The following is a 15,388-nucleotide window of genomic DNA, read 5'->3' on the forward strand; positions in this document are numbered from 1 at the left end:
AAACGGCAGCATGCAGGTGTGATTCGATTCTCCACCACAGTGCCCAACCAATGGCCGCCATAGCTTCCCTATCGATCGACCACCTCGCTGCTGCTACTGAATGCTGCGAGATGCAGCCTTATTGTGCATGGGGTTGGTGGAGAGAGAGAGACGATCGCTTCCTTTTGTTCTGTTGCTGCCCCCCACGCAGCCTGCACCCATTTGTCGTCCTCCACCCAGGCACCTATCCATCCTCTACGTACCCACCAGACACACACGGAGTACTTGCTATGCCTGAAGCATCAGGAACCCGGGCAAGCCTCAAGCCGTCGAGCGAGCTAGCATGGGGCATGGCGAAGCAGGAGCAGCGGCATGGTGGTGGCGTCCTCGGAAGTCGGAGCACGCATGGATAGTGTAAATATTCCATCTCGATGCCGGGCTGCATCGATACAAGCCTGCCTGCATCCTGATTTCTTCTCTTGAAACTAGAACAGCGCTGGAACCGCTAGGCTTTATCCTGTCTCTCGGTAACCGTAGTTTGTTTTGTTTGGTTTCTCCTCCCAATCCTTGCTGGATCGCCAGTTTGCTGTCGGGCTCCGGTCTTTTTATTAGCGCTACGAGCCAAGCTTGGAGCACTACTCCACTCTCGTCCCCTGTTTAGTACTTGTTTGTTTGTTTGCATTCTTTTTTGTTTCCTTCGTTCGGGGCAGTTGTTGGAACTCGCTTCACTTGTTCACGCCTCGAACATTTGTCGATCTCTACCGCCAACTCTTCGCTGAAATCGAAACAGAGAGCGCCATCAGATACAGGCCGGGCTTCCTCTTTGGCATTCTGTAGAAGGTTGTGCTGCCGGTGGTGCTACTAGTGAAGCTGAAGCCTAGCAAAAACACTTCAGTTTTGCCAGTCTGGGCCGTACTGGGCTGCCGGCCGGGCCGGGACGGACCATTATCATGGCGCAACACGAGAGCTTCTTCTGATCTACAAAAACTCCCGAGAGCATGTAGACGTATATGGGACGTGTAACCCTTTTCGGTGTCAAATTTGTTAAACATCAGCGGCTCTGCGTGAGAACATACCAGACATACGCACGTGCCAATGCGCACCCTAACTCAATCTTTTTGGTGTGCCTCTACCACACGCACCTGCGAATGTGCCCCCTAATACAAGCACCTTTGGATGTGCCCCGACCACAAATATTTGGTGTGCCTCGTGCACCGACTCAATTTTTATGTGGCCCCAACACACGCAAATATAAATGTGCGCCAACAACGAGTTTTGAAATGAGGAAACTGGGGAAATCCACGACCCAGTGATGAACGTGAATGCCCCCAGACCAAAAGTTTTGAAATGCAGAAATCGAGATTTACATTAGACCTAGTAAAACTACCAGCAAAGTCCAAAGTTCACAGACCAACAAGAGTAAAACTACTTGTACATATGTAACTGTAACACACAAGTCGGAGCTTGAGAGTATCCAAACCTCAGTACACAGGAAGCAAGAGGAGAGTAGTTTCCCAAAGGGGAGTAACCCCAGTTTGACTACAACATCTGTGTTCCACAGAAAAGGATTGCGAGTCCATTTGCTGGAAACCAAGGAAACCACAGGACGATTTTTCACAAAAGGATGCTAGTTCTTTGCCGGAGTATACAACATCAGGGCATCCCATGCCTGATCGATTCTTTGGTTGACTGGTAAGATTGTTATCCGAGATGTGGCTCACATTGCATACACAATCTCACCGCTGCTGTCAACATCAAGATCCGAGTCAGATTCAATATCATCCATGTCATCGTCCATGTCTAGTCCATCGGCAAAGACATTTATACTGCGAGAACAAGCAGGTGGTATGGTGGCCTCTGTCAAAATCTGCATGATCTGATCCATCGTCTGCATTGGCTGATCAGGCTCCTCATATTGGTTGCTCATGCTATCGTCATCCATCAGATCAGCAGGAAGGTTCTTCAGGAACCAACTATGATTCCGTATTTCAGGGATTGTAATCCGCTGCATATTTTAGATAACAAGAAATGCCATGAAAACCACATAAATAAATATGACTAAATTCAAAACAGCATATCTTCTGATTTCTGGAACTGTGATAGCAAGGATCAAAGCCTGGTTATAACTACCGACATACAAGGACTTACCATAGCAGGGTCGCCAACAAAAATCCTTGAAATTAGATGCCTGCACTCTAGAGATATGTTCACGTTATCTGGAATCGCATACTGAACATTCAAGATGCGCTGCAACAAGATGCCATTATTAGCTTATTTGTTAGCTAAAATGGAAGAGCACGTAAAGTGAAACATATATAAATATGGAAGTAGCCGATCCAATTTAGACATCTACACATGTGGCTAGGATGCACCCACACATTTGACGTGTACGCGCATTTGCATGCACTCAACTTGTATCCAGAAACAAAACGTAGCTAAAGCATGAAAAAACAAATTAAGATTACCTGAATTGTCTTGCGGAAGTTCTTAGGCTCTTCTGGGTCTTCAAAAGGATATGCACCAACAACCATAACGTAAAGGGTCACTCCACATGACCATACATCAGCAATCTGTTTGTCATAAACAAATCCATCAGCGAGGAGAATCTTTCCTCATATAGGAGGTAACCGGGCAGTTAGCACTACTAAAGACAAATCATAAGCAACAGGTTCTGACCACTAAGCATGGGTGCACACAACAAAAACAACAATGCCATCACTAACTGCACGTTTCTGGAACTTCAGTGCACTCCCGCAAAGTATACCCAACTACCAAAACACATTTCTCGGGATAAATTAGGAAAGTGATAGCATAAGTACCTTGCCATCGTATTCTTTCTTCAATAGAACTTCAGGTGCGATATAAGCAGGTGTTCCAACAGTCGACTTTGGTTGTGAATGAAGAACAGATGACTGCAGAAAATGAAGAATGCATGGAATTTCATTAGAAAGAAACAACAAAACCACAGGATCATGTTCATCATTCTACGACAGTGTATTCATTAAGCCAAACTACGAAACCTTGATGTTACAGAGTGCTTCTGTGTGCGTGCGTGTGACACACAGCACACACTCTTTCAGAAAGGGGTTGCAAACCATTAAACAGCCATAGGTAACAAATAACACAGAAATATTAGCTACAATAAGATTAAGTTGAACCTTGGAATAACCAAAGTCGCATATCTTCAAGCGAGGAGCATCACTCCCATCTAGCAGTGTGTTCTCCAGCTTCAGATCACGGTGACATACTTGCTTGAAAATAAGGATAAAAAACCACAGCTCAGCTTAATGCATGAATGAGTAAACAGTAATAATAGGATGCAAGATATGCCATTATAATAACTGATACCATTGAATGGCAGTAGCTTACTCCTGAGATAAGCTGCTGGAAGAAGTAGCGAGCCTGAAAACACATACAAATGCATTTGGCAGGATCAAGAAAGAGATGTATCAAGAAAGATGAACCAGGTGGCAAGCGCAAACCTCATCTTCACTGAATCTCACATTCTTACATATTCTCTCGAAAAGCTCACCACCAGAGGCATATTCCATGACAATAGCAAGATGAGTTGGGGTTAAAATAACCTAGGCATATATAAGAAATATATTTCAGAAATCTTTTGACGATGGAAGGCCGGGGAAATAAAGCATCACAATCCCGACTCACCTCTTTAAATCTAATTATATTAGGGTGCTTCAATGATCTATGGTTAATTATCTCACGCTGAACATTTTCATCTATCTGCACACGATAATAAAATATATATTATAAAGAATACCAAGGTAAAACAATTGAGTGCAGTGATAACTGATTACCTAGCATTTATGAATGAACAAGAAAATGCATAAAACGAAACAGACTAAGGAACAAGCTCATGCTTGCACGAACCATGCACACTGGAATTATTTAAAACACACCTAATGAATGAGAGGGAGGAAATTCCATAAAATTAGACCTAAAGTCAGGATATTAATGGGAATCATATATAATATTGGACCTTTAGTATGAATTGATGTTGGTCTCTCAGTGTAGAAGCCAAAAGCAAAGGGAATTAAGAAGCATCTGTTCAACTAACCTTAGTTTCAAATTCAATAAACTATCAAGAACTACCAAAACAGATGGCCACAGCCCACAGCAAGAGTAGTGATGGCATAAAAAAATTGCACAAGTACCTCCAGTTAGTTATATAGGAGTACATGGATAAAACGTGGTCAGTCAGTAAAGAGCTTATGCGCATCAATGTAATTGCATGCCTGGGTGGAGCTGAATGGAATGGGATTATTTATGAATTCCACTTCATGGTGTATCAAAAGGATTTCACATTATCCCCAGCCTTGCTACGCAATCAAAACGTGTCAGCTCTTGTACAGTGTCACAAGTCAGCAACTACTTCAATATTAGCTAACAGAAACAGGATAGGCTTGTGAAACTGGAACACTGTATATGATGGCAATGCTTAAAATTTTACGAAATGTTATGCAAAGGTAAGTGTGGTTCCACGAAATTATCGCTTAAAAGTGTGGTTTTGTGATAGTCTTCCCAATATAATGTGGTTTTGTGAAATTTAATCCATTCTGTTGGGCCCTGGACATATAGTCTTTGTCTTTCCGCTTCTTTTAATAAGACATACACTCCAATGCATCAAGTAGTAGTTAGCTGTGGTATAGAGTTATGGTCTTATGAAGCATCATTACCAATTAGATTATACATGTCTTGGGCAGAATCATATGCCGTTACCATGGTTTGATTGAAAGTAGATGTGATATCCACAAATGTTGAATCCAGATGGATGAGTAGGCTTTTATACAGGATCAATAGATCATGCCTAACGGCTAACATCAATCAGTAAGATTGAAATCCAGTATATGGACACAGCTGGCACAGAAGTACAATCCTAACAAGTCAGTTACCTGTGTTATTTTTAATCACTATCTGAAAAGAAAAGGGTAGGACCTTAGGGGCCTAGGAGATACTTCAAAACAAGGAAATTCCTTTTTTATTTCCTTTTTTATGCAACTGCAAAATGGAGAAACATTTTTCGGGATTAACTAAGCCAATAGTGAACTAATCCTATACCACACCACACCATATATTTACTAAATTCACATAAAATAAATCCAATAGATATATTGAGACTAAATAACCTGCGACATCATAGTGGTGGAGGCGTGCGAGTTGTGGTGCTTGTGACCTGCGTTCGATCCTCAGGGTGGCACGGTTGCAAATACTATTTTCAAGGAAAAAAAATAGTGGCCATAGTCACATCCTTTAAAACTCAATAAAGAATCAAACAATTTTAGATCTTTGTTTGAGTGCTTGCTGATATTGTTTATTTGATGATGATAATCAAAACTCCAAGCTCATAACAACCTGGCTAGCTACTCAAGATGCATCAAAATTATGAGGTTCACTTAAGCACGCAGGGTGATTAAATTGCTATTCTGATTCAATTGTCAGGTTGGCACTAAATCAGCATAGCTTTGCTTGTTTAGTGATTGAAGTGGAGAATGCTTGATTAGCCCCAATACAGCACACCCAAATGAAATCTACACACAAACAACTATAATTCGAGGGTACCCACCATATCAGATGGAACAAACAGCAAAAAGCTACAGCGCCCCCTAACCCACGAAACGAATAGCACGCGCAGGACAAGGAATCCCAAATCGAATAGCCCCTTCCTAGCGCAGACCGCACAGCCGCAACCAATCAACGCGCGGTCGAATCGATAAGTCATTAATCAACCACAACTAGCGCCGAATCGAATCCACAAGGAGAGGAGGAACGGGATCAGCGCCATACCTTCTCGCCGCGCTCGATGTACTTGACGGCGACAAGCTCACTGGTGCGGCGGTCGCGCATGAGGCGGGCGACGCCGAAGTTGCCGGAGCCGATGTCGCGCACGAGCTCGTACCGGTCGCTGTCGTGCATGATTGGCATGTCCATGCCCGGCCCCACCGTCAGCGCGGCCCGATCCGGCGCCGGCGCTGCCATGGCCGGAGACGGCGATCAACGGAGACTAGGGTTTTGTAGGGTTCCGTGACCCGAGGCCCTGGGCGCAGGCTCCCCGCTCCTTCCCCCTCCCTCGCTCGCTCTCCCTCCCTCACTCCTCTTCTCTTCTCAAATCGGCAACGAGCTCGTGCTCCCTTTCTCTCTCCTCGACGAGTTGGTGATGTCACTGGCCGACCAGGAGAGAGAAAGGCTTTCTCGCCGTGCGAGTTGCGAACCGCTTGGGCTTGAGTGCAGCGGGAAGTGGTTTTTTATTGGTTATCATCTTTTAGGATCTGTGTCATAAATGGATATACAGGGGAGAACATTCATTTGTGGAACTCTAAATAAGTTAGTTGTGTGTTTATGCACTGCCAAAAATGGTGATCTTAAGTTAAATAACTATAAAAATTACTAAATATGGAGAAAAAAAGGAGAGGAAAAGTATGCTCATAGAGTAACACATTCCTTTCTTACAATGTTAATCCTAATTTGAAAAATAAGTTTAGTTTTTAACCACAAAATTTTCATTATTTGGATTCAAAAAATTATGATAAAAACAGGTTAGAAAAGTTATCAAAGAAGTTGATCTTATCTAGTTAGAAATTATAATTATAGCAAATCTTTTACTTAACTTACCTAGTAGAGCCTAGTTGCCTCTTATGTCATTCATGTTGAATCGATGATAGAACTAGCAAAGCCTTGAGAGGGGTGGCCCATGGTGCAGGTGACAAAAATGCGTTACTTTGTCTCTTTCGTCATTCCATATACATGTAGATAAGTATCCTTGATAAAGGAGCATGCTAATGTTACCTCTTTCGTTATTCTTAAATAAGAAACAGTAGATTCATGAGATGGGTGGTCCACGTTAACTAGGTGACAGAGGAGCACTACTTGAATGTGGTTTTCCATGTTTCTTTCATGAGTCTAGGTTATGAATCCTATGTCCAGCTCCTGCGAATTTTTTGTTTTTAGCCCTTTTTACGAAAGATTCTCACAAATACGCCTCTGGCGGAACCAATTCCAAAAATGGACCCTTAGCTTGGCGCCATCAACGCTGGCGCCAAGCTTACACGTCTCGGCGCCAGCCATCCTGGCGCCAAGGTCCATGCGCAGCTGCTAACGCGGATGCCGACATGGCAGGAGCATGATGGCGCCAAGCCTTGGCGTCGTGGATCTTGGCGCCAAGCTTGGCGCCGTAGACCCTAGCGTTGAGCAATTTACCACATGCCTCCCTGCGTTTCGAACGAAACAAGTATAAATATTCTGAGGAGTGTGCAACAAACTATGTTCTAGTTCAACTGGTTAGGACGTGGGCTTCTCGTATTGGATTCCTTTGTACTTGAAAGATTGAGAGGAAAGTCACTGCAGTGATACCAGCTAGGTTTGAGACGGATAAGAAGCCCATGTCCTAACCAATTGAACTAGAGCATAGTTTGTTGCACACTCCTCGGAACAATTATACTTGTTTCGTTCGAAACGCTGGGAGGCATGGGGTAAATTGCTCGGCGCCAAGATCCACGGCGCCAAGGCCATGGATGGCTCCAAGCTCCCGCCACGTCGGCATCCGCGTCAGCAGCTACGCATGGACCTTGGCGCTAGGATGGCTGGCGCCGAGACATGTAAGCTTGGCGCCAGCGTGGATGGCGCCAAGCTAAGGATCCATTTTTTGAATTGGTTTCTCCATGAGCGTATTTGTGAGAATTTTTCGCAAAAAGGGCTGAAAAATAAAAAAAATCGGTCCAGCTCCTTTCCATATTAAACTATCTTTTCCACATTTTTAGTATAAAATCCATTTGTTCTATATAATTTATAAATAGCTAATTGAGATAGACCAGTGAATTAGGAAAAATATGATACATATATAGATAGGTGCCTGTCCTGATGTGGTCTCTTATTTTTTTGAACGAACGGACGCAAACTGTACCATTTCTATTAGTAAATCAGCGAGTTACAAGTAACAATCTCAGCGGACCGAGAACAGGTAAAAAGAAAACAAACTGTACAAAACCAGAAAAAATGTAGTTGTACAACAAACCGATGCGTGCATCCTTTAGCAGCTCCTAATTATGGCTGCAAAGTGTCTCACCCCTGCACTGCCCCAAGTAGACGCCTCCTCCTTAATCTTCAGCAACATGTCCTTAATCTTCTGCAACATGGTAGGAACGGATCGCTCTTTCCGGTCAAAGGTTCTAGCATTTCTTTCTACCCAAATTTTCTAAACTATTAGTAGGATAAGTGAGTGCAAATCTTTCCTGGACGTCCCGGTCGTCGATGCAAGTTGGAACCACCCATCTGTGATCGAGTCAGGCTGATTCCACACATGTGGTTCTATTTGTGGGCAAGATGTCCATGACGCTACCGGTTCCCAAATCCTTCTTGAAAAACGGCATCCGGGCAGGAGATGATGTGCAGTTTCAGGCTCTCTACGATACAACAGGCAACATGGGTTTCTCAGCCACCCTCCTACCGCTAGTCGATTTGTTGTCCACACTCTATTTCGAATTATCAACCAGGCGAAGAATTTGCACTTTACTGGCATCCAAGGTTTCTATATTAGTGGTTGGAGGTTGAAGGAGGTGGATCCCAGGAATAGCCTTGCTAGTGGGGCAGGTTGATACGGGTATTTCGGGACGGGTCCACGCGCGGATTTCTTTAGGATGGGTAGGAATGGGTACCAGAGGTTAGCGGGTTGGGGCGGGTTGGGTGTACTGAAATGCAGGTCGGGGGCGGGTTGGCCTCCCACATCATGCGGCCAGCACCCCGCACGCGAGTCGCCGAGTCCGTGGATCTGCCGCCGCTCTTCCATCTGCCGCCGAGTCCGGAGTCCCTTGTCCCTTCGCTTCAGCGACGCCGCCGGTGCGAGCACCGTCTGCCGCAACCCCCGCCCCCGCCGCTCTCCTCCAACAACGGCGGCAAATCTAGGTAGTCTTCTTGCACCTCCCACCTTCCATCCCCTCCACATTACCCTTCCCCTTCTTCTCCTCATCAACTCATCCCAATCTGCAGGGGAGGTTCCGAGGAGACGGAGACGTCAACCTTCAACCCTTCTTCTTGCTTGATCTGCAGGGAGGCGCCAGATCCAGGCCCCTCGCGCCGTCCTCCTCCCATTAGCAAGGCTAGGCTAAATCGCCAGCCACAGTACCCACACGCAGGTGCGCTATCTTTGTCCGGCGAAGTTCACCCTTTCTCCGTGGTTTATTCACCTTTTCTTGTCGATGAAAGATGCGAGTGTTGGATGTGTACCAATTTCTTCAAGCTGCTTTACTGCTGCACCTTTGGCTTAAAGCGCATGGTTCTGCAAGAATCATATGCCTAGCCAAAAATTAGGCAGTACAATCTTTTGTCCAAGAAGCAACTCTAGTTTCCTACATGTTCCATGAAAATTATAGCTTTCTGTGTTAAATAAACTGTTGAAATAAACTATCGATTGCTACTAGTTAATTTCGTGCACCATCGATTGCACTATCAGAAACTACTAGTTAATTTCGTGCACTATCGATTGCTAGTGCTAATTACATGGAGGGCCTTTGGTGCTTCTCTGCTAGTGCTACTAGTTAAGCTGGGCCAGGAATTGAATTGAGCACGATAGGCGGACGCGAAGAGTACGTCCCTGAGGGAGTAAACTTCCAGATCACTTGGTCCGCGACGTCCTGGACCAGCTCGACTTCCTGCACTCGGGACCATAAATCGATATATTCCTGGAGATGGCCAATAGTTTGAATCCCAATAATGTTGATGTCGCTAACCCATCCATGATTGTGCACCGCCTCTTTTAAAGTTTTGCTCTTTTTTTGGATGCAGCAAGATCTTTGGAGGGATGTCCTTGGGCCTTCTACCTTGGGCCCAAGCTGAGTGCCAGAATGAGATACTTGCTCCATGCCCAATCTTTGTCGTTGTACATGCTGCGAAGAGTAATTTATCATCGTCGTCGCACGGGTTCCCAAGGCCCACCCAAGGCCTATCTTGGTCAGTTTGCTTATGCCATAGCTGTAGGTTCCTTTTTGAGTAACTAAGCTGATATAGGTTCCTTTTTCCATAGGCGAAATCACAAGGTTCTTTTTATCCACCCTTGGGCCACTTCGTAACGTAAGTTATGAAATAAATCCAAATAAAATCCGGTAATAATGTATACGAACACATAAGCTGAAATAAAAATAGAAAAATGCATTTATGAAATGATATAAAATGTTCTAGTTTTTTTCAGAATGGGAGATATACTACGGTGTGTATTTTGCTATTCCACGATGCCATTTCTGATTATCGAACAAATTGATAAGGGAGATTTACTCATAAAGTCACAGTGTACCCAAAGGATACATAAGCTGGAATAAGAAATATAAAATTATTTTTTATGAAAATGTAAATGACAAGTTTCTTTTAAAATCAAATATTCTATGGCGTGCCATTTTCATTCTCCATGACACCACTTTCTGACTAATTTGGCACCTTTGCGTACAAAATGCAGTTATATCAACAAACGAAAATAGTTTTCCTCTCCCGGACATACCATGGGCCAAATACCACTTTACTATTTTTTAGCACCGGATGTAAAAATGATGGGTAGTATCTGGGATATGGATGCAGGCCTTAATCATTTGGGTCATTTGGTCAACCTAAAACATTGATAAAATAAAATAGAATGACATTCAACGTAATCATTTATTAGGAGAAGAAAAATTAATTAGAATGGTATATTGGTATGTCACCGCAATTAATTTGCTGATTTGAAAAAAAAAACATTGTCTTCCTACTTGTATAAACTGGGGATCGACCGGTTGTATGTTTACAATTATCTCTCTACTTTGTTTTGTCTACATATTTTGAGTTGTGTTTGTGTGTGAGCCGAAGTTTTTCCCGGCCCAATTTAGTGTACCTGTCAGCCAACCTCACATTCATAATTCGGCCCATATGTCTCACCACTTAAAAGGTTTGGCAATGGCGCTTGAATTTCACAGCAGACACCAGTAATGCCAAAGACAAAGCTATGGAATGCGGTAAAACTGTAAAAGGATTATGATTTGGCCATGCTCACGTCTCCCTAACCTACAAGTGGAACTGCACCTTATACTTCCTAGATCCTTTTTATGAGCACATACCTACTCTCCAACTCCAAAAAAGAAAAGGAAAAAAAAGGTGCTCTCAGTCGCTGTCTAGTCTTTACAATCAAAGATAAACAGTTCTTTCACTATTTTTTCATCTTTGCTTTTGCTACCGTACCTCCAATCGACCTAAATCTATATTAAAAAAATGTAATAACTATTTCACGCCAAAGATGGCATAAACGGAACACAAGAAATTGCACGCAGATCCACTTACAAAATCGACAGCTTCCACTATCTTTACCGCTCATACGCCCTCCGAGATTATCGCTTACACATTCAGGGAACAGGGAGAAGAGGAAGACAGGGTTCTTCTTCTTTCCACCCCCTTTTATGAAAGACCCAGTTTCTCGTTTCTTCGAATCTGTTATCTGTATCAGAGTCAGCACCACCAGAAAAAAAGGCTCGCCGAATTCGGTTCGTTCCGGCTGCCTGATTGGCCGATCGCTAGCTGTCTCTGCGGCCAGCAGCAGCAGCAACAACAACAAAAGACCGGCCGGAGTAGAGAGCACCGAATATCCCACTGGCCACATCGAGCGGCGACCATGCGTTTTCCTATCTGCAACCAGCTGACCAATGGCAACTAACCCACGCGCTCAATTAACTAGCTTATCATCGCCATCGTCCCCAGCCGCACCCCAGCCGAGCGCGCGCGCGCGCGCGCGCACACCTCACCCCGCACCCATCTTACAGCGGAAAGGACGGGCGCGCGCGGCAGATGCTGCAAGCAACCGCAAGAATATTCGCACGCTGAAAGCGCCTTGCGAACCAAGCGATGCTGGATGAGCCCCGATCAGAATCGGAATAATCCCTGCGATATTTTATCTGTGTTCTTTCATGTGTGCCGGTCGATGCGGTCGAACCCTCCAAGTTTTGGTTCAAAGCAGCAGCGAGCCGGCCCGGCGGCAACGTGCTTCTGAATGCGTCGGGTTATACTAAGCTCCGGATAAGCATGGGCGGACAGAGATAGAGTTGTTAATGATTGTTGACTCCGACCCTGCGAGAAGAGGTAAGAGTGCTGGACGGGGCATGCACGAGACAGCGACGTGCAACTTATCGGAGATCTACGGGTATCCGTCTCGACGTGAAAGGCCGGGCAGGCATGCAACAAACCAGGGTAGGAGAAGCAATCCGGCCTCACGAAAGAACGCTGCGAATTTTAGCTACTTCAGAAACATGCTGATCGAAAAGATTGGCAATGATACTGTGTTGATTACAGAGATTTATGTTGGTGTTTTTTTAGCTCGCTGTAAGGGGTGTTTGGATACCCCTGCTAAACTTTAGCACCTGTCACATCGGAGGTTGGATACTAATTAGGAGTATTAAACATAGTTTAATTATAAAACTAATTGTACAGATGGAGTCTAATTCGCGAGACGAATCTATTAAGCCTAATTAGCCCATGATTTGCTAATGAGGGATTAATTAGCCTTAATAGCTTCATCTCGCGAATTAGACTCCATCTGTACAATTAGTTTTGTAATTAATTCATCCGAACATCTAATGTGATCCTGCTAAAGTTTAGCACTACCCCTGCTGTGGTCTATTGTTCAGATGATTCTGGTCTCTGTCAGAAACCTAATTGGTACGTAAATTGCATTGTTGAGCTTCATTGAAGCTGTACTGACGTCTGAAGCTCAATCTTCAGATACGCTGAAAAAGACATGATCCATCAAAGCTGCAAAGTATTCACAATCCATAACATCATAATAACTTACAAATAAACAGACAACAGTGTGTGAATGTCGCATGTATATAATTCTCAGGGCGAAAATTTGGATCTGCCCGGAAACTAAAGTCAATAGGCCTCATGAAAACTGGTATCAGCTTTTCATGTACATATATGACAACAACCCAACTCATGATCAGTTCATCTCTTGGGCGCTCACCACCCAATCTCCCTGTATGCATGGCCTGGCTGCACAGCCTCTCCCTGACTGATGAATCTGTTACTGCCACCGATGCGCAAAGCCGCGATGCTATCTCTACACTCTCAACCGATCTTTCGCGAACGCAAACCTTACAATCATTTCCGGCTATAGCTTTCATCAGACTTGTCATCTTCGTCGCTGCTGCTGCCGTCGCCACCGACGGTGGCTGCAGAGACGGCCATCCCTGACCCAGAGAACTGAAGGGGGCCCTGAGGAGACCCTGACTGTGAGCTGGTTTGCTCTTGAGGAACCCATAGGCCACCCACCAGCATAATCGACTGGCTCACCGGAGCCACGCCGGGCGATCTTCTGTTGTGCAGCCGGTACTTCTGCATACGAACATGACATGATCGAATTAGTTTCCAAACAAGATGCATAGCTAGAAATGGACATTAAAAAGAAGTAACAGCTGTTATATAGATGCCTGGACAAATTAAGCGGATAATTGCTCACCTGGAGATGGCTTTTCACTTCGTCGTTTGTGAGCCCGTCCACTTGCATCACCTCCCTGATCTGCTTCGGAGTAGCAACTGCAATCACGATGAAACAAGTCTGTAAGGCTCCAATATTCGTTGCACTTTTGTAGCTACTCGTAGTAATTTTATTTTTTAATTGATCGGTCGCTTATCTTACCTTGTGGGCCGCCGAGTTGGTGCAAGGCAGCAACAAACTGCCGGTGAAGCTCCGGCGACCAGCACCGCCTCGCCTTCCTCGCCTGCTGCTGCTGTTGCTGAGTCTGAGCATGCAAGTTGAGTGCAGGGCCAGATGGTGACATGGGGGCAGAAAATCTTGCGGTGGCGTTCTGCCGGTGCTCATCAACGGCAGGGGCCGGAGAGATCGATGTTTTTGCAGCCGGTGGCAGCAACGACAGACCAGGCAGCCCGACAGTGCTGGCAGCGTTGTCATCCCCTCTGAAGCACGGTGGCGGCGGGGGGGCCACCGCCGGAACAGCCCGTATCGGCATGGGGCTACCGAGCAACTTGGGCTCCGGCGAGGTCATCTCACTCCGTTTCTCTTTCTCGGACTGCAAATAAACACGTATAAACAGTCTATTTCAATAAAAATCGAAAACCTCTTGATAATCCTAACTAGTAGAGAACACAAAAGAAATTCGAGCACTTGATGATAAATCAAAACTGTACAAGGAATCCAAACAACACAGCATGGCGAAGGTTTACCTTGGATTTGGCGTCAGAGTCCACCCAGAGCTGCGCGGTGCTCATCCATTTCTTCTTGTCGCCGTCGTCCGCCTTCATCTCCAACTCCAAATCCTCGCCTCTCTTCGCGGCCTCGTCCTTCAACTCCTCGATCACTGCACCGCGCACGCACACCGCATCAGCTAACCACGTCGCGGAGGAGAAAACGAAAAAGAAAAACGAAACGGAAACTGATGTTCTCACCGTCGGCGAGGAGGCGGACGCAGAGCGGGAGCTCGCGCCTGAACACCTCGATCTTCCGGCGCTCCTCCTCGAGGCTCCTGATGCAGGCCTCGATCCCCGCCGGCGCGCCCTTGGCCGCTGCCGCCGCCATCCCACCGGCGCTCCGCGCGGCGAAGAGCTTGAGGTCCAGCCCCAGATCCAGGCCCATCCCGATCTCCGCCACGTCGAGCCCCATGCACGCGAACACACGAGCGAGCGAGCGAACAACAAGCACCGCCACCGGGAATCTTCGCCGCGGAATCAGCGACCGGAAGCCGAGACGAACAAGAACAACGCGGAGGAAAGAAAGAGGAGAAGGCGGTGGGTGGGTGGGTGGGGTGACTGGAGGAGGATCTGGATTCCGGAGGTGCGGCCGCCCGGGGGCATATATAGACGGACGGCGGCGGGCGGGGGGGCGAATGGAATCTGCGAGCTGGACCGCAGGATGGGAGGAGAGAGAAGAAGAGAGAGGAAGACCACGCGGCGCGTGGGGTGGGTGGGCGCGCTGCGTTGCCGATTCCTCACGTCGCGTCCAGCGCGAGAAGCTCGCGGCCGGACGTCTCTCACACACACTTCTTCCTCGGTGAATCGTCCATCCGTCGACCCTGCGGCGCGGCCTCGAGTTACCGCTTCTCACGCCTCTTCTCCCGACAGCACGCCCCTCGACCTTCCCCCATTTCGCACCCCGGTTCGCGACCCCCTCTGTAGATACTTGCAGAAACACCCCTGCCTTTCCTCCGAGATTAACGCTGCGATCCCTTTCGGTTTTCTTTTAGCTTGCGTTCCGTGCAAGTAATAACAGGCGTGGTTAAAATGCTTGCGTGCCAAGGTGAGGAGAGGAGGGATCCTGTCATCCTGCGTGGATGGCGATGCCTTTTTTTAGACGGGAATCATTCAATGAGGATTCTTCGTCCGGCTGTTCCCTGGTCTCGCGGGCGCGATGCCCATCGGCTCGGGCGGCGCCGTGGCG

At 46.3% G+C, this 15,388-nt stretch overlaps 2 protein-coding genes across 2 annotated transcripts; both read right to left on the minus strand.

Annotated features, from left to right (window-relative positions):
• Nucleotides 1-1,252: 1,252 nt before the first annotated feature.
• Nucleotides 1,253-6,215, minus strand: LOC101752819 (serine/threonine-protein kinase SAPK8). Its single transcript, XM_004981598.2, has 9 exons — nt 5,782-6,215; nt 3,646-3,720; nt 3,462-3,563; nt 3,328-3,381; nt 3,138-3,230; nt 2,799-2,891; nt 2,445-2,549; nt 2,128-2,226; nt 1,253-1,984 (listed from the first exon to the last, which is right to left on the minus strand). Exons 1-9 carry the CDS (start codon nt 5,971-5,973, stop codon nt 1,697-1,699), a joined length of 1,101 nt encoding a protein of 366 aa, XP_004981655.1. The 5' UTR covers nt 5,974-6,215; the 3' UTR covers nt 1,253-1,696.
• A 6,528-nt stretch (nt 6,216-12,743) lies between these two features.
• LOC101753232 (transcription factor HHO5) lies at nt 12,744-14,785 on the minus strand. The gene is made up of 5 exons (XM_004981600.2): nt 14,401-14,785; nt 14,179-14,312; nt 13,634-14,024; nt 13,454-13,530; nt 12,744-13,329 (listed from the first exon to the last, which is right to left on the minus strand). The coding sequence occupies exons 1-5, from the start codon at nt 14,612-14,614 to the stop codon at nt 13,096-13,098; spliced, it is 1,050 nt and encodes a 349-aa protein (XP_004981657.1). The 5' UTR covers nt 14,615-14,785; the 3' UTR covers nt 12,744-13,095.
• Between the last annotated feature and the right edge of the window lie 603 nt (nt 14,786-15,388).

This window comes from Setaria italica, chromosome IX, assembly GCF_000263155.2.
Source record: "Setaria italica strain Yugu1 chromosome IX, Setaria_italica_v2.0, whole genome shotgun sequence".
Classification (NCBI taxonomy): domain Eukaryota; kingdom Viridiplantae; phylum Streptophyta; class Magnoliopsida; order Poales; family Poaceae; genus Setaria; species Setaria italica.

Bases quoted from the DNA above. Each gene is read 5' to 3' on its own strand.
- LOC101752819 (XM_004981598.2), bottom strand. From the start codon at position 5,973: ATGGCAGCGCCGGCGCCGGATCGGGCCGCGCTGACGGTGGGGCCGGGC. The intron at 3,721-5,781 runs GTATGGCGCTGA...TATCGTGTGCAG, and splicing joins ACATCGAGCGCGGCGAGAAG to ATAGATGAAAATGTTCAGCG. The intron at 3,231-3,327 runs GTATCAGTTATT...CTTATTTTCAAG, and splicing joins TAAGCTACTGCCATTCAATG to CAAGTATGTCACCGTGATCT.
- LOC101753232 (XM_004981600.2), bottom strand. From the start codon at position 14,614: ATGGGGCTCGACGTGGCGGAGATCGGGATGGGCCTGGATCTGGGGCTG. The intron at 13,531-13,633 runs GTAAGATAAGCG...TCGTGATTGCAG, and splicing joins CCAACTCGGCGGCCCACAAG to TTGCTACTCCGAAGCAGATC. The intron at 13,330-13,453 runs GTGAGCAATTAT...GTTCGTATGCAG, and splicing joins AAGTGAAAAGCCATCTCCAG to AAGTACCGGCTGCACAACAG.